Source organism: Dermacentor andersoni, chromosome 10, assembly GCF_023375885.2.
Source record: "Dermacentor andersoni chromosome 10, qqDerAnde1_hic_scaffold, whole genome shotgun sequence".
Lineage (NCBI taxonomy): Eukaryota > Metazoa > Arthropoda > Arachnida > Ixodida > Ixodidae > Dermacentor > Dermacentor andersoni.
Window position 1 is genome coordinate 126,204,206 of NC_092823.1, and position 19,748 is coordinate 126,223,953.

General features: G+C 46.1%; 1 protein-coding gene across 1 annotated transcript in view; it reads left to right on the forward strand.

Annotated features, from left to right (window-relative positions):
• LOC126544966 (uncharacterized) overlaps window positions 1-19,748 on the forward strand; it is a 58,181-nt gene that overhangs the window by 12,190 nt on the left and 26,243 nt on the right. Inside the window, exon 2 of the mRNA XM_050192550.3 lies at window positions 8,474-8,641. Coding sequence (XP_050048507.1) covers window positions 8,573-8,641 — 69 coding nt within the window. The 5' untranslated portion in view covers window positions 8,474-8,572. The remainder of the gene's footprint in view (window positions 1-8,473; window positions 8,642-19,748) is intronic.

The window sequence follows — 19,748 nt, forward strand, 5'->3', positions numbered from 1 at the left end:
AAATGAGCTTGGTCAACGCCTCCTAGATAGCAGGCCTCTGCATTCTGCTTTGTGACGTCATGCTACTTGGTTCGAATTTTACATTGCCAAGCCCGGCGTGACGACAGCGGTGACGTCAAAATCACCGCGGCTTACTCGGTAGCGTATCCATCATATTCTATGGCATGACTTCATGAATCGAAGTGCACCATGCTTGTGCTATCTAGGGAGCGTTTTCTCGGTTCGCTGATACATGTAAACCAACATTGCCTCCGAGATTGGCAGTGCGCGCATACACCCGCGCCGCAGCATCTCGAAGGCCACGGAACGCGTGAGCTGAGTGCTCATTCTCAGTTTTGGCGTCGCTTGCAAGAACGACACTGCGCAAATGGGACTGTAACACTCATCGGCTCGATGTCAGCACCACTGTTATTTCTAACGTGAGGCATTATTTGCCTCGCGTTAAAACTAAGTACGTTGCGGTAGGTATAAGTAGGCTCCTGTCTCGTTGAGTGGCTGACCCGCCGTGGTTGCTTTGTGGCTTTTGTGCTGCGCTGCTAAGCACGGGGTCGCGGGATCAAATCAAACGGCGGCCGCCTTTTGATGGGAGCGAAATGCGAAAGGACCCGTGTACTCAGTTTTCATCATCATCAGCCTGGCTACGCCCACTGCAGGGCAAAAGCCTCTCCCATACTTCTCCAACTACTCCGGTCATGTGGTAATTGTGGTCATGTTGCCCTACAAACTTCTCAATCTCATCCGTCCACCTAACTTTCTGCTGCCCCCTGCTACGTTTCCTTTCTCTTGGAATCCAGTCCGTAACTCTATAGGTGCACGTTAAAGAAGCCCAGGTGGCCAAAATTAATCCGGAGTCCCCCACTACGGCGTGCCTCATAATCAGATCGTGGTTTTGGCACGTAAAACCCGTAATTGTTTTTTATTTGCATTCCGTGGCCCTTCAGATAAAGTAAGTTTTCTATGTTGGGAACGAACCTTGGCCTCCCTGGAAGAACATCCCGACGCCCTGACCATTAGGCAACAGCCCCCTTTTTTTTCTTATTGCCGATCTTCGACATATCATATTACACTTCCAAAAAACCCGAAAGGTCAAAGAAATAATGAAAACGTGTACATTCATTACGTCCGCCGCACTTAGGCGACGTTGTTGAAAATTCATTTGGTGTAGTCAGAGGTAGAACCCTGTGTATCCACTCGATCGATCAGGAACGTGGTGTTGTACTTTCTGGGCCCGTTGTTCGTAAGGAAAAATTCAAACCGATCTTGACGCTGGAAATGTTGTTAGCGATGGCGACCGGCCAACGGCAAATGGCACTTACGACAGAGAAGCTTTATGAATTCAGCCCCTGTATTTCAATAAACCATAAATACATTTGATTAATCTCTAGTCCGCGCGCCTAGCCACTGCGCTGTTTCTGCATCTTTTCCTCGTCACCGTTCGCGGTGCGCCTCGCGACGGAGGCAGGGCGAAGCTAAAACCGAGTCGTCTGCAACTGCCGAAGGTCCGAAGCGCGCACAATATATACTTGCGCAGCGAAAATATAGTTCTGAGCATAGCGGTCTGATTAACGGCACGATGAATGCGTTTTCTTTTTGCTTGGCACATGACACGTTATCGCGATACGTGACGTGTTGGGACCTCTGCGCGCACCCCGAATTCGGTAGCCGCTGAGTAGACGACGCGGCGCGGATGGACACGTCTTGAGGGGGCATTAGGCCAAGGAGGCTTTGATTAGGCCTTCCTCTTGAACTTGTCCTGCAGCTTCCACGGTGCTGCAAACGGCTTGCGAGGTTCGCGCCACGCTTCGCCGCCAAGCCAACGACTCCGCGCAGTAGGCTTTGTTATTCTAGTACACTCTACCTTTGCGCACGGAGCGGTTTTGTGTTCTCGGCCGGCGTAGGGCGCGGCACGGCGTCTGCAGAGACGCAGAGCTAGGAGAACGTCGCGAGCGTTAGCGCACGCATCAGCGCCCACCGGAAGTGGACGCAGGAAGCGCTAGCCGACGTGTATGCAACCGGAAGTTGGAAGGCGGGCGTCGTGACCGGACCACTGCCCCCGACCGGCTCCGTTGTTTCGTGGCCACTACGAGAAGGAAGAAACCCCCCCCCCCCCTCCGTCCTTCTTTATTATCTTTTTTTTTTCTTGTTCACGTGCTCCACCGCACCTCCGTCGTGCGTGACCAGATTAAAAAAGAAAGCAAAGAGAGAAAAGGAATTGTGCAGAAAGGCCATCGACGATGATTGTCAGTGTATGAGCGACTAGCCCGACCGTTCTAAGAAAGCTATTCGTTGCTTGTTTCTCTTTTCTCTTCTTTTTTTTTTTTCTTTAGGTAATGATGCCCTTGACGGCTTGTACTTTTATGGTTTGGATAGTTAGGTAGCTTTCGTTGTTTCATTGTGTAATTCCATAGAGAACAGCCGTTAACCAGATCATATTTAGCGTTATAGGGAAGATCAATGTTACTGTTACTGGAGTAATCTAGCTAGCAGTGTTGGTACAGATGAACAAAACGGGCGTCTCGAAGATCTTTAAGAGGAAGTATTAGCTCGGGAGCTTCTATCTAAACACACGGTAAAAGAGAAATCGTTTTTTCTTGGCAACCACTGCACCCAATTCGAAGAAGTTTGTTGTATTAAAAAAAGTTCACATCTAGTGACTATACGTAGCGAATTTCTGATTTAGCCCGTCAATTCTTTAATAAACATAGTCGCAAAAATTCGGAAAACGAAACTATCAAATATACAATTCCAAAACTCAGCAAAGAAAAAAAATGATGCCACATTTCTGTAAATTGCGTCTAATAGCATATCTAAAGCGGACAAAATTGGCGTATTATACATGGCTCTCAAATATGCCACTAATGTGCGAGGATATTGTGACGCTGTCGTGACGGTGAAGAATGAGAGGCACAGTCAAAAAGCGTGAGTTAAGAAGTTAACTCTTTATTGGGCGGATTTGTGCCCAGGAAAACAAGTGAAGCTCAAAGCACAACGATAGCGGCGAGCACGGTTGTCGAAATTTGATGTGCGAGTCAACAGCGGCGGCTATTTACGCGTGACTCGATCGTATGGCACTCCAGCGTAATCGCTGCATCTCGCGTGCACTCCAGAATGTAGTACGCCACTATTAGCGTCTCGCACTCAAGCTGATTAGACAAGATTCTTCCGCTACAGAATCGGCGACAACATTCGGGAAAGTTCCGATAAAGGAAAGTGCTTCTTGCACGGAGCGATAATTTTGCGACAGTTGTCTTAGCCGGCGAAAAACGGTCGCTGGAAGAAAGACACAATGTACGCGTGCCAATATTAAGCCCAGAAATGCCATATACCGCATTCCACATAAAGGAAAATTATAACTACTTTCGAGCTTTATTTCTGCTCATTGAGAGTACAGCAGTACAAAGGGTGTTCTTGGGTAAAGAGCTATTAGAGTAAGCAGTTGGTTTCGCCAGCTATGCCCACGACTGACAACTTGCTCCAGCATGTCAAAAAGCACTACCATAACGGGCTAGTTTGCATGAAAGGGGCGCTCAAAAGAAATGTTATTTGCGCTCCACGAGTTAATTACCGTTCTACAATACGAGAAAAGTCTCTCTTACTGTGAGAGGATAGAGGTTTGAGTAAGCTAGAAAAGACGCACGAAGGACAGGTGGCGACGCCAGCTTGAAGTTCCCGAACCAGCCGTCCGTGACGTCACGGAATTTCGCGGCGCCTGCTCGAGTCTAGATAGCTCTTCTTCCTTTTATTTTTCTAGTCTATGAAGGTTAACTCTATATTGCCTTAAAGGAGCCAAAGGGTAAACATAACCAGTTTCGAGAACATTTACTGAGAGCCGACAACAGGCCAAATACAAAAACAACTACTTTGGAATCTGTGACGTCATGATGACGTTTCGGGGCTCATGTTCCGATCAGAAATAAAAAAAGAAGAAACTTCGCCTTCAATTTCTTTTCTGGTAAACGAGCTCTTACAGCTAAATTAGCGGTAATTGTGTTCTGCAGGAATACTTGGAGTCTGAACTAGCTGATTTAATTAGTTTTCTTCTTTAGTGTCTCGCGCCTAAATCAGACTTTGGCGGTGTCCAATTTGTCCAATTGAGCGTATAAAAAAAAACTTAGCACTGCCAACTCTTCCTGCTTTGCAATGGCACAGTTAAGTTGTGATGTCTCGACAGCTGTGCCCGTCACAGGCGACCTTGCAGAAGCTCATCTACCGAAATAAGTCACGTGTCTATGTAATACCTCGTATCGCTTATACAAGAGTTGCAATTTCGTGAACGTGCTGTGACGCGCTTGCATGTATGCTCAATGCACCTCGAACTTTCCGTTAGATTGCTCCAAAAGTGGGTGAAGTCAGCCTGTATAATGCCATAAAGAAGTGCGTTACCGACGGTGCGTTGGACTCTCTGCATTTCAGAACCGCAGCGCATGCTCTAACTATGCCACGATCGTGCGCATTCTTCGCTCGTGTCGAAGCCGCCCTCTAGCCGCGTTCACATTAATGCGACTCAATTCGATACGACAGTAGCGCATCGAATTTCCCAGCGCATCACGAGTAACGCGACGCGCCAGCGTTTACGAGTAGCGAATCGCCCCTGCTGCGATGGTGGCGACATGCGGTGTCGCGCTTCGACGGCAAAGCAACGCCTCCGGATGCTTCCGACGCCAGGCCACGCCGCAGCTCGTCGAGCTACAGCGATCCACAGTAAATTGCATTTACCATAATTCCCAATGCGATGCGATCGCGTTAACATGCAATGCGAAAGTCGACTTACTCGCCTCAATTCCACCCCTATAGCTGTCTGGGGCGTTAATGTGACGCGATTTCCTAGCGCATTAGCCCCGTTTACACGGATGCGATGCGCTAGGAAGCCGATGTGGTGCGATGCGATGTACCAGTTGTCGCAGTCGTGTAAACGCGGCTCCGAAACGTCTGGCGCTCGCGTCACGTGTCAGTTTCTCCCATTCTTACAGCTATCGCTTTGAGACGCATATTTTTTATTCCTCAGGTGGATACCTCCAAGCACCACACGTGAAACTAAACCGTGCAGATGCAACCGCTTAACGCCAGCTCCAAACTTTAATACGTTCCCCAGCCTCGCTCTCGGCCGCACTTCGTACCCCTACCCAGTATCCTCACAAATGTCCTTTCTGTGGAGGACACCCAGACCTCTATACATTCTACGTTGGAATGCTCCAAACCACCCGGCCTTCCTATACGATACCCAACGCTTCCCGATCCCAGTGGGAATTAAGCCGCTCTTTCCAGCACAGCATTGGACGACCAGCGATACCTCATTGACCGGGCCAGCCGGATAGCGGCAGCAAATGGGGCTCTGGACTGAGGGCTCCAGCCTCTGGGACGTCATTACCAAATAACAAATAAAGTTTTCTACTACTACTACTACTACTACTACTACTACTACTACTACTACTACTACTACTACTTATACTACTACTACTCCAAAGTGGGAGCTATAACAAATAAAGTTTTCTACTACTACTACTACTACTACTACTACTACTTATACTACTACTACTCCAAAGTGGGAGCTATAGCCGCCCGCCTTTAATGCGATCGCATTAAAACGATACGTTGGACTACGCGCGAGGTTAATAGGCAATGACCTATATATACACACCACCGAGTGGAAACGGCTCTCGCTGCGACTTTGACCAGCAGTGTGCGCGATTTCTCCCGTCGCTTAACGTCCTCGTACATGTGTGCGTCATTACCGGGTGCTCCAGCACACGTACTTCGCGTAGCGCGCAAAGTGGTTGTTATTCTTGGAGAGATCCGGGGAGGAGCTGCGCGTGGTTCGTCAGCGATCGATCACGCCCTCTTCCGTGCCTTTTTGAGACGAGCCGCCGGATGACCGCGCAAAGCCACTCTGCTGCCGCTGACACTTATCTTCTATTTCCGGCGTGGAAAAAGAAAAACCGAAGAAACTGGACGCAGTGATCGCGAGTCTGTTTGCGCACCATATGGGATCTGAACCGAAAAAAGTAGTGTGTGGGAAGGGGAGTGGAGAGGGGGTCACGCCCTACTGTGTTTCTATGGGGGTGTTTCCTGCGCATCGGAAGGCGTGCGTGACGTCATTGCATCGCTACATGTATCTGAGCACAGGTCGTTTGTTTATATATGCTGCTTTCTCTAGTCAACCGCGCTTCTCCAATGATTATTATCATTATTATTATTGGCATCCCCTTTCACACGTGATGTATACAAATAGTCATCTAGCCTGGTTGATCTGATCCGGTTGTACTACGTTTGTCGCCATCTAGAGACTGTCGCCTGTCTGATCTCGATCTTAAGTCTCGTATTTAAAACCTCTATCACTATGTTGTACCATTACCTAAGCTTGCAATTACTCCGTTTCCATCAATCTCTTACCTGCTTTTCTTCCACCGAAATTGTAATCGTCTCTTACTTATCTCGAAAGCCAGTTAGTCTGCTTTGAATCCCAGCGCCTTGGGGAGGTGGGCACTCCCTACGGGTTTCCCTGGGCGAATATTCCATTGCGATGCGTCGAGTAGTTTTCGGGCCTTTTTTGCAGCACACGCATGCCTCATCCTGTTGCGCACATTTGCTCTGGTACGTTTTTTTTTTTTTTCTTTTCTCCTCAGGCAGCCAGCTCGGGCCTAAAATAGCAAGGCACTGCACTTTGCGTTATCATACACATTATCCTGCAGATTTCTTTCAATTTTCATAAATTTTCATGATCTTAATTTCTTTCCATCCTTTGCAACCAATTTACCTGCTTCCCTCACTTTTTCTTTTTTTTTTATTGCTGCTGGTTGTCTTTTACACTCCAAATTACCTTGTACTTGGTGGCCAACTTTTGTGGCCCCTTCCTCCATTAATCATGCGTGGCCAGAGACTCATAGCATCGAATCGTAGGAGCTGCAGAACGTGCCCTTCTCTTTCTTTGTGTGCTTCTTACACTATATATTGCATTGTTAACGCACGCTTACAAAAAGTGCTTTATCGCAGGTATGCTCCGATTACGCCCCATGTTATCATATATGGTAAACATTAGGAAAAATGCATTTCTATTGCTCGACGAGCAATCGAGCGTGTCACTAAAGATTTAGAAAAGTGAGAACTAAATGCTTCTTTTACTAGCTGTGCCTATATGTTTTCTGAAAGCTTATTTTTTATGCTTCGTTTATTCTTCGCTCAGTCGCTGTAGTAAATGCATGCGCAGCTGGGACAAAGCGCTTCGGGAGATGCCATGCGCATGCGCAATCAAAGGCACGTACTTGACATGTCAAACATACGAAAAACGCACGCGCGCTGTGAATGTACTTTACATCTACACAGTGAAAAATCAGATTGCAAATTAAAAATGCATAGAAACTGTTGAAACACTTTTGCTAGGAAGACAGTCATCACGGCAAACCTATACACGGAGCAGTTTGCATCGAAACCTCTTCCAACAGAAGAAAATGCAGATACGATTATAAATGCCTCGATACTTTTGAACTACTTTGGGTATGCTAATAAGAAAATATCATGAACTTCCGCAGACGGTGCAATACGTCTTTACTCGTGAATTCGCGCTGTAATTAGATAATTTTACCCTCTCCGTAAACGTATCTCCGGCCGAACCCTCGCTATAACAACGGCAGTGCCTCTTTTTGAACATTCCCGCCTCCTTCACCCAGCCTTCCCTTGTATTCTCGTACCCTCTTACTCCTAGTCCCTAGTTGATGGGGTATGCTCAAGAAAACCGTTCTCAGCCTTGCTTGTGGAGACCTTAGCTTTAGGCTGAGATTCCCTAATTGTTTGACCACTCCTGATCACGAGGCGTCTCGGAGGCACATATGACGCTCGCAAGGGCTTCACGAGCCAGTGCAAAAACACCATAAGTACAGCTTGCTCACAGCTGTGCCTGGGCGGCGCGACGTAACATCAAAAGAAGAGAAATGAATGGACAGGGCGTGCACTGTCCTGTCTCAAATTTCGCCCGTGTTGAATCCGCACCAACACGCCTGCGGCGCTCGTCACGGACATAAGAGCCCGCCGTGCCATGATGCGCCTTCAGACCTGACAATCATCCACTTGCTGCTCCTGTAGTTCCGCGAACCAGCTCCTGGATGAGCAGCACGCCGAGCACAGAAGGGTGATAGCGACATCCCCCGCGCGCTGAGACCTCAGGATCTGTACGCCTGGCGTCTTCCCACTATGCAGAATCTCTCTTTCCAGTCGTAACTGATTTTCCACGCGATGCAAAAATGGTCGACGATGTTTCTTTTTCTTTTTTTTTTTTTTGAACCGGCCTCTTTCGCGCTTCACCCTTCTGATTGACGACTTCCTGGGGGTGAAAATTTCATTATATTGTTTCATTTAAATAAACTCAACAACTTGCCCACCCGGGCATTCAGTCATCGCCCATGCCAACTACAGCTTAATATTGCCTAGCACGTGGCGTAAAGTGTGAACGATTTTTGTTTGTTTCATTTGCTTCTTGCAGATAATTTGGTTCTGGAGGCAGCAGCGTCGTTAGCTGGGGCCGGGACCAGCTGAAGCGACTTGGAGAAAAAAAATAAACTGCGCGACAGCATCTGCAGACATGGGGAGCTGCGTCTCGGCCTTGTCGAGTGTCGGCGGAGACAGGAGTCGTCGAGAGCGGACGTTTCAGGTGAGGAGCTTTAGTCTGTTAATATACAGGGTGTTTCAGCGAACACTTTCAAACATCTCTAAATGTTGCCTTTGGCAGATATCACAATTCTAGTTCATCAGCCGGTTTACTCGAAGCGGCGGACAGTACCTGAAAAAAAAATTGAGATTCAAAATCGACTAATTAACAATAATTCACTAATTAAGTTTCAACGAATTACATTATTGCCCATATTGCAATTTAGAAGTTCTAGCCGTGGAGTTGGCAAGGCGAATCCGCTTGGAACGAATTTTCAAGATGACACCAGTTTCAAGATGTAAATTCCCGAACTTTTGGAGAAATGCATTGGCGTTCCAGTTAATTTGTTAGCAAAACGTCGTTTTATGCACTGAAGCAGACAAGTAACTGGAACGCCAATGCATTTCTCCGCAAAGTTCGGGAATTTATATCTCGAAACTGGCGTCATGTTGAAAATTCGTTCCAAGTGGATCCGCCTTGCCAACTCCGCGGCTAGAATTTGGAAACTGCAGTATTAGTCATAAGATAATTAACTTGAAAGTTAATTAGTGAATTCTTGATAATTAGTCGATTTTACATTTCAATTTTTTCTGCAAGTAGTATCCTCAGCTTCGAGTAGACCGGCTCATGAACTGGAATTGTGATATCTGCTACGGGCAACCTTTAAAACTAAGTTTGAAAGTGTTCGCTGGAACACCCTGTATACACTATAAAATAATTCACACCCTTAAAAGGGAAAAAAGGTGTAAATGTGTCCATAGCTCACACGCTTAGGGTGTCGGTTGTATAAATCACCCCCTGAAGGCGTGAGTTATAGACACATTTACACCCTTTTTCACTGTTGAGGGTATAAATTATTTTACAGTGTATAGCGGAAGCCGAGTGCCCTAACTCTGGCTTCCCCGATTCAAGCTGGTGCGAACGGCAGTCACAATTCTGCTTGCCGGGGTTCTCGACACAGTGACATGCGTCATTCCCCGAAAGTAAAAAAAAAAATATTGTCGCCGGCGTACGGTCGTCGTGCCACTGTCCTGATTCCTCCGACCTGTAATCACCGACATTTGCCGTTTTGTTTCCCTGACAACCCGAGTGGCAGCTTTTCATGGACACCTTGACTTCAACCTGGCTTGCAAAAGGCTGGGACTCGTCTCTCGTTCTCTGCATCTGAACCGGCCTGTATACCTTCCAAGTTTGACTTGAGCGTCGTCGCGAAGTGAGAAGACTGTTGCTGCAATGAAGGAAACTGGACCGCCGGAACACAGTTCGAAAACTTGAAAACGAGACGTTTTTTGTCCGACGTCGCCTCGAGTTCCGCTGTCCGGACCACTTTGCTAGCGTCCAGCTACACGCCAATCACCCGGCCAAGATGCGGACACGCCATGCCTATAAGTGTACGGACGAATCAGACTTCACAGATTCTCGGACACCACCGAACCCCGTCGTCAAACATGGATCGACTGCGGCGGTACACGTAATCTGTTTTCGCGCAGACTCGATCCTGCTGAGGCCTCTGTTCTTGAGCTAGGCCTGAACTTCAACGTTGGTCCTGCCCTGGACGTGAGAAAGCTGGCTTGCGCTGTGGAGCACGCCGTCAGCCGAGTTCATCAGTCCCGCCGGGATGAGGCTCACACCCGCGTTATTGGTTTCCTCTCTCGGTTGCATCAGCGGAGATTTGCTTCGCCACTTTCTGCCGAGAAACTCAGTGCTGTCAAGCGGCTTCGTGGCAGCTCTGACATCCTCATTCTCCCTGCTGACAAGGGAATGAGAATCAGAATTTATTGTTAGACGTTGGTTCACATTACAAGTATATATGCAGAAGATCGAGGTCCCATAGTCAAAGACTGTATCGGGACCTCCTGTACAAGAACAGTTATTATAGTTAACATCTCATAGCAACAGTAGCCTTTAATAAGTAAGTATACAAGCAACAAGAAAACAATGCCACAGGTCTGGATACGGCCGTGTACAAAATAAAAATGCTGGATCTGCTTGACGACTAGGACACTTACGTCCGGCTCACTTGGGACCCTACCTTGAAGGTACATATATTATTTAGGGGCTAAAAGAATAATGTAAATAAGTGCCCCGGCCCGTATCTGTGAGTATAACGGGCAGAAAGAACTACAGAAACTAGGTGTTACACTTTGTTTCTCCTGAGCACAACTCTACACGCTTCTTTGCCATAATGGTGTGCCCCCTACGCTTTATGGCCCACCGAAGATTCACTAACCGGATGTCACTTTGCGACCCATAGTGGACTTTACCCGTTCCCCCTTGTACAAGCTATTAGGCTTTCTGCACAGAATTTCGTACCCTCTCGTCGGAAAAAGTATAACGCATGTGCGCAACTCCACCGATTTCGTTGAAAAAAGTTCGGGATCTCGTCCTCGACGACGACGAGGTGCTGGTTTCGTCTGACGTTGTGTCCATGTTTACTTCCATTCCCACTGACATGGTCGCGCAATCGTGTTCTGCGGCTGTCGGCGTCCATCCAGCTCTACCGGAAAGGTCGCCATTTGATGTCCCCAACTTGAAGAGTCTGCTCAGTTTTACAGCGAAGCTGTTTATGCGGACCCTGTGCCGTTGTTGCCGTAGAGTTCGCCAAAACTATCACCATCAGCAGTGGCTTGAGCGTCGTCGTCTTCCACATTGGCTCCGTTGCTGCTCGTCATTCCAGCGTAGAATTTCCCTTCTGTCGTCGTAATGGGGAGGCCGCGTATCGAGCCATTGCTTAAGCTGGTGTGAGCCGTACATTGTCTGACGTGAAGGACAGATTCAATTTTGAAAAATCGCACGCGTCAATGCCGGGCGGATGCGGCTAACCACACCACCGAGCAAACTCTAGACATCAAAGGCAAGCGACAACGGTGGACTGTAGTCGTACCGTCACTGACGTCGTTCTGTCCGTCGCGGCCGAACTTGTGTGTAACCTCATTAAGAAACACAGAGACGTCAATCGTCAAACCAATCCAACCAATCGTCAAAACGATTGCAGCGCCCGCGTCTCCAGTGGTGGGCCTTGCGCCCAATATACTGAGCTTTGAAGAAGGAGAAGTTTATTGACTGGAACAGGCAGAGAGTTCAGCCGCAAATTGGAGTATCTGGCCTGCTGATCTGCGCAAGGGAAAGGGAAGAGGATAATGAAGAGATTTACAATGTAGGATGATGATGAGAGAAACGAGATGAAAGAACGCATCGCATAAGTGATACCATTATAAACGCTATAGTGCAGGCCCGTGTCGCCTAAGAAATGTGAGAAAGCGCGTATTGCTTCTATCGTCTGCCAACTCTCCCTCCTGCTAGGTGCATGGACGGAGCATTGGATTAGTGGTTCCGCACATTTCATTCTAGCTACAACTATGGCAAGACCGCGATTAGTGCGTACTCCTGATGAAGCTGCCTACGGAAAGCGTCAGCCAGAATCGACTCCTCCGAACGAGCAACGACGCCAGACTCGTAACACAAGAAATGACAACCGTTCTAGTCTGCGAAGGTTGAATGTCGGCGAAAACACTTTACCTTTCGTTTGAAAGATTTGACCGTTGTAAGCTTTCGTTGCCATTCCATCTTAAACAGAATGGAATGGTTGTCGCTTTTTTTTACTTGCTAAAGGGAATATTTTCATGCGCTATACGCTTGCCATTCATTTTTTCATTTTTATTCCAGAAAATTCATCTGAGCCTAATCGTTTATCGCGTAAATCGGCGTCAGCGCATGCGCGGGGAATGATATATGCGATAGAGTCAGCGCTTTCGAGACAACTTATTTTAACTCGCGGAAACGAACATTTTCATACGTGTAAAGAGAAAAGATTGATTCTCTAATGAGAAAATGCGTAAAAGGAGCGTTAGCACTGCCCATGTGCACATCCACAGAGGGACTGATGGCTCTAGGGGTGCACAACACATGGGCAAAACTGGCGGAAGCGGCGCGAACCTCTCAAATTGAGAGACAGCACCACGAGTACAGGAAGTGCCATATTGACCAAAGTTGGAATAAATCCGGATAGAGGTCCCACCCAAAAGGTGGATAGGGATACGCGAAGCCAGAAAAAATCAGATTATCCCCCCCCCCTGCCAAATAACATGTACCAGGAACATAACAAAAACAGGAGGCAAAAACGAGCCGAAGCATTACAAATTACATTCGGCGAAATTTCGAAACATGAGGTGGCCTATGTAGGCGCGGCGGGAGGTGGCGGAGGTTTTACGGTGCCAACGGCCTTCAGCGGCCGGGGCAATCCCGTCACAGCTGCCACTCTGCGCGGGCGGGGAAATTGCGGTCACGTTAGCTTGCGCTGAAACGGACTCGAAATTTGTGATCAGTGACAAGCAAAACTGCCTTACAAAATTTTAGCGAGGGAAGGATCTCGCCCTTAGCGGCCAGAATCCTAGGCCAGAGAAGGTTAGAAAAATTCAGGTAATTTGCACTCCGGCGCAGAAGCCGTCCCCGGCAACGAGGCGGCCCGCGAGCTGGCTCGAGATCTGTACCGCCGAGCCGCTATACGGGGCCCCTCGGTGACCGAGGGAGCGGAGAGCGCATGCTAAAATATGGGGAGATCACGCAGCATTATAGACTGGCTCATAGACTGGTATCCCCGACAGACCCGAAATTAAACGACAGACAAGCGGTCGCGTGGAGACGACTGCAAACTAATACGTATCCGCACCCGGTTATGGCGAACCACAGGTTCCCCGAGGCCAGGAGCGATAGGTGTAATCTTTGTGGGCCGAGAGGGACCCTCGACCACATAATATGGGGATGCCCGTACTCTCCCGGGGGAACGCATAAAATAGGTAGTACAGACACCTGGGAGACCCTGCTGCGCAGCTCGGACCCTGAGCTCCAGCTCCGGCTCGTCCAAATGGCTGAAGAGGCTGCTGGGACCAAAGACCCCCCAGCCTGCATCTGAGGCGGCAGCATCCCACCCCCCTGACCTGCGTGTCGGGGGGTGGGTAGATCACCTTACCCGTTAGACAATAAAGTTTATTCTATCTGAACTATAGGCTTACCGCTTCTAAATTTTTTTGTAAAAATATTGTCTACGGTTATCGTTTGTTTTTCGCGTCAACCGCTGTCCGGGCATGCATGGGGAGTTAAATATAACACGAACCAGCACTTTCGAGAGAACTTATTATACCTGTCCGAATCAACCCGCCGTGGTTGCTCAGTGGCTATGGCGTTGGGCTGGTGAGCACTAGGTTCCGGGATCGAATCCCGGCCACGGCGGCCGCATATCGAGGGGGGCGGAAACACCCGTGTACTTAGATTTCTGTGCAGGTTTACGAACCTCAGGTGGTTGAAATTTGCGGATTCCTCCACTACGGCGTGCCTCATAATCAGAACGTGGTTTTGGCACGTAAAACCCCATAATTTACCTTTTTAACCTGCCTGAGACGAAAATTTTCACAGGCTATACCGCTTTTTTCTCATATTTTTCGAGATAATTAATCTCAGCCTAATCATTTATTTCGCAAAAATCATTTATTCGCAAAAATGATATTTTCGTGGGCTATAGGCTTAGTGTTTTTTCCATTTTGGGAGGAATATGATTCTTTGCCTGATCGTTAATTTATCGCCTTAAACGGCGTCTACGCATGCCCGGGAGCTGATATATGTGGAGTACCGGCGTTTTCGATGCACTTTATTTTTCGTCGCAGAAATGATATTTTCATGGGCTTATAGGCTTAGTGTTTTTTCCATTTTGGGGGGAAAATTATTCTTTGCCTGATCGTTGATTTATCGCCTTAAACGGCGTCTAGCCATGCCCAGGAGCTGATATATGTCGAGTACCGGCGTTTTCGATACACTTTATTTTTCGTCGCAAAATTTCATGGGCTATAGGCTTAGTGTTTTTTCCTTTTTGGGGGGAAAATTATTATTTGCCTGATCGTTCATTTATCGCCTTAAACGGCGTCTACGCATGCCCGAGAGCTGATATATGTCGAGTACCGGCGTTTTCGATACACTTTATTTTTCGTCGCAAAAATGATATTTTCATGGGCTATATAGGCTTACTGTTTTTTCCATTTTGGGGGGAAAATTATTCTTTGCCTGATCGTTCATTTATCGCCTTAAATGGCGTCTAGGCATGCCCAGGAGCTGATATATGTCGAGTACCGGCGTTTTCGATACACTTTATTTTTCGTCGCAAAAATGATATTTTCATGGGCTATAGGCTTAGTGTTTTTTCCATTTTGGGGGGAAAATTATTCTTTGCCTGATCGTTCATTAATCGCCTTAAACGGCGTCTACGCATGACCGAGAGCTGATATATGTTGAGTACCGGCGTTTTCGATGCACTTTATTTTTCGTCGCAAAAATGATATTTTCATGGGCTATAGGCTTAGTGTTTTTTCCATTTTGGGGGGAAAATTATTCTTTGCCTGATCGTTCATTTATCGCCTTAAACGGCGTCTACGCATGACCGAGAGCTGATATATGTGGAGTACCGGCGTTTTCGATACACTTTATTTTTCGTGGCAAAAATGATATTTTCATGGGCTATAGGCTTAGTGTTTTTTACATTTTGGGGGGAAAATTATTATTTGCCTGATCGTTCATTTATCGCCTTAAACGGCGTCTAGGCATGCCCAGGAGCTGATATATGTGGAGTACCGGCGTTTTCGATGCACTTTATTTTTCGTCGCAAAAATAATATTTTCATGGGCTATAGGCTTACTGTTTTTTCCATTTTGGGGGGAAAATTATTATTTGCCTGATCGTTCATTTATCGCCTTAAACGGCGTCTACGCATGACCGAGAGCTGATATATGTGGAGTACCGGCGTTTTCGATGCACTTTATTTTTCGTGGCAAAAATGATATTTTCATGGGCTATAGGCTTAGTGTTTTTTACATTTTGGGGGGAAAATTATTATTTGCCTGATCGTTCATTTATCGCCTTAAACGGCGTCTACGCATGCCCGAGAGCTGATATATGTGGAGTACCGGCGTTTTCGATGCACTTTATTTTTCGTCGCAAAAATGATATTTTCATGGGCTATAGGCTTACTGTTTTTTCCATTTTGGGGGGAAAATTATTCTTTGCCTGATCGTTGATTTATCGCCTTAAACGGCGTCTAGCCATGCCCAGGAGCTGATATATGTCGAGTACCGGCGTTTTCGATGCACTTTATTTTTCGTGGCAAAAATGATATTTTCATGGGCTATAGGCTTACTGTTTTTTCCATTTTGGGGGGAAAATTATTCTTTGCCTGATCATTCATTTATCGCCTTAAACGGCGTCTAGGCATGCCCAGGAGCTGATATATGTGGAGTACCGGCGTTTTCGATGCACTTTATTTTTCGTGGCAAAAATGATATTTTCATGGGCTATAGGCTTACTGTTTTTTCCATTTTGGGGGGAAAATTATTCTTTGCCTGATCGTTCATTTATCGCCTTAAATGGCGTCTAGGCATGCCCAGGAGCTGATATATGTGGAGTACCGGCGTTTTCGATGCACTTTATTTTTCGTGGCAAAAATGATATTTTCATGGGCTATAGGCTTACTGTTTTTTCCATTTTGGGGGGAAAATTATTCTTTGCCTGATCGTTCATTTATCGCCTTAAACGGCGTCTAGCCATGCCCAGGAGCTGATATATGTCGAGTACCGGCGTTTTCGATGCACTTTATTTTTCGTGGCAAAAATGATATTTTCATGGGCTATAGGCTTACTGTTTTTTCCATTTTGGGGGGAAAATTATTCTTTGCCTGATCGTTCATTTATCGCCTTAAATGGCGTCTAGGCATGCCCAGGAGCTGATATATGTGGAGTACCGGCGTTTTCGATGCACTTTATTTTTCGTCGCAAAAATGATATTTTCATGGGCTATAGGCTTACTGTTTTTTCCATTTTGGGGGGAAAATTATTCTTTGCCTGATCATTCATTTATCGCCTTAAACGGCGTCTACGCATGCCCGGGAGCTGATATATGTCGAGTACCGGCGTTTTCGATACACTTTATTTTTCGTCGCAAAAATGATATTTTCATGGGCTATAGGCTTAGTGTTTTATCCATTTTGGGGGGAAAATTATTCTTTGCCTGATCATTCATTTATCGCCTTAAACGGTGTCTACGCATGCCCGGGAGCTGATATATGTGGAGTACCGGCGTTTTCGATGCACTTTATTTTTCGTCGCAAAAATGATATTTTCATGGGCTATAGGCTTAGTGTTTTTTCCATTTTGGGGGGGAAATTATTCTTTGCCTGATCATTCATTTATCGCCTTAAACGGCGTCTACGCATGCCCGGGAGCTGATATATGTGGAGTACCGGCGTTTTCGATGCACTTTATTTTTCGTCGCAAAAATGATATTTTCATGGGCTATAGGCTTAGTGTTTTTTCCATTTTGGGGGGGAAATTATTCTTTGCCTGATCATTCATTTATCGCCTTAAACGGTGTCTACGCATGCCCGGGAGCTGATATATGTGGAGTACCGGCGTTTTCGATGCACTTTATTTTTCGTCGCAAAAATGATATTTTCATGGGCTATAGGCTTACTGTTTTTTCCATTTTGGGGGGGAAATTATTCTTTGCCTGATCATTCATTTATCGCCTTAAACGGCGTGTACGCATGCCCGGGAGCTGATATATGTGGAGTACCGGCGTTTTCGATACACTTTATTTTTCGTCGCAAAAATGATATTTTCATGGGCTATAGGCTTTGTGTTTTTTCCATTTTGGGGGGAAAATTATTTTTTGCCTGATCGTTCATTTATCGCCTTAAACGGCGTGTACGCATGCCCGGGAGCTGATATATGTGGAGTACCGGCGTTTTCGATTCACTTTACTTTTCGTCGCAAAAATGATATTTTCATGGGCTATATGCTTACTGTTTTTTCCATTTTGGGGGGAAAATTATTATTTGCCTGATCGTTCATTTATCGCCTTAAACGGCGTCTACGCATGCCCGAGAGCTGATATATGTCGAGTACCGGCGTTTTCGATGCACTTTATTTTTCGTCGCAAAAATGATATTTTCATGGGCTATAGGCTTAGTGTTTTCTCCATTTTGGGGGGAAAATTATTATTTGCCTGATCGTTCATTTATCGCCTTAAACGGCGTCTACGCATGCCCGAGAGCTGATATATGTCGAGTACCGGCGTTTTCGATGCACTTTATTTTTCGTCGCAAAAATGATATTTTCATGGGCTATAGGCTTAGTGTTTTTTCCATTTTGGGGGGAAAATTATTATTTGCCTGATCGTTCTTTTATCGCCTTAAACGGCGTCTACGCATGCCCGAGAGCTGAGATATGTGGAGTACCGGCGTTTTCGATACACTTTATTTTTCGTCGCAAAAATAATATTTTCATGGGCTATAGGCTTAGTGTTTTTTACATTTTGGGGGGAAAATTATTATTTGCCTGATCGTTCATTTATCGCCTTAAACGGCGTCTACGCATGCCCGAGAGCTGATATATGTTGAGTACCGGCGTTTTCGATACACTTTATTTTTCGTCGCAAAAATGATATTTTCATGGGCTATAGGCTTACTGTTTTTTCCATTTTGGGGGGAAAATTATTATTTGCCTGATCGTTCATTTATCGCCTTAAACGGCGTCTAGGCATGCCCAGGAGCTGATATATGTGGAGTACCGGCGTTTTCGATGCACTTTATTTTTCGTCGCAAAAATGATATTTTCATGGGCTATAGGCTTACTGTTTTTTCCATTTTGGGGGGAAAATTATTATTTGCCTGATCGTTCATTTATCGCCTTAAACGGCGTCTAGGCATGCCCAGGAGCTGATATATGTGGAGTACCGGCGTTTTCGATGCACTTTATTTTTCGTCGCAAAAATGATATTTTCATGGGCTATAGGCTTACTGTTTTTTCCATTTTGGGGGGAAAATTATTATTTGCCTGATCGTTCATTTATCGCCTTAAATGGCGTCTAGGCATGCCCTGGAGCTGATATATGTCGAGTACCGGCGTTTTCGATGCACTTTATTTTTCGTCGCAAAAATGATATTTTCATGGGCTATAGGCTTAGTGTTTTTTCCATTTTGGGGGGAAAATTATTATTTGCCTGATCGTTCATTTATCGCCTTAAACGGCGTCTACGCATGCCCAGGAGCTGATATATGTGGAGTACCGGCGTTTTCGATGCACTTTATTTTTCGTCGCAAAAATGATATTTTCATGGGCTATAGGCTTACTGTTTTTTCCATTTTGGGGGGAAAATTATTATTTGCCTGATCGTTCATTTATCGCCTTAAATGGCGTCTAGGCATGCCCTGGAGCTGATATATGTCGAGTACCGGCGTTTTCGATGCACTTTATTTTTCGTCGCAAAAATGATATTTTCATGGGCTATAGGCTTAGTGTTTTTTCCATTTTGGGGGGAAAATTATTATTTGCCTGATCGTTCATTTATCGCCTTAAACGGCGTCTACGCATGCCCGGGAGCTGATATATGTGGAGTACCGGCGTTTTCGATGCACTTTATTTTTCGTCGCAAAAATGATATTTTCATGGGCTATAGGCTTAGTGTTTTTTCCATTTTGGGGGGAAAATTATTATTTGCCTGATCGTTCATTTATCGCCTTAAACGGCGTCTACGCATGCCCAGGAGCTGATATATGTCGAGTACCGGCGTTTTCGATGCACTTTATTTTTCGTCGCAAAAATGATATTTTCATGGGCTATAGGCTTACTGTTTTTTCCATTTTGGGGGGAAAATTATTCTTTGCCTGATCGTTCATTTATCGCCTTAAACGACGTCTACGCATGACCGAGAGCTGATATATGTGGAGTACCGGCGTTTTCGATGCACTTTATTTTTCGTGGCAAAAATGATATTTTCATGGGCTATAGGCTTACTGTTTTTTCCATTTTGGGGGGAAAATTATTCTTTGCCTGATCGTTCATTTATCGCCTTAAATGGCGTCTAGGCATGCCCAGGAGCTGATATATGTCGAGTACCGGCGTTTTCGATACACTTTATTTTTCGTGGCAAAAATGATATTTTCATGGGCTATAGGCTTACTGTTTTTTCCATTTTGGGGGGAAAATTATTCTTTGCCTGATCGTTCATTTATCGCCTTAAATGGCGTCTAGGCATGCCCAGGAGCTGATATATGTCGAGTACCGGCGTTTTC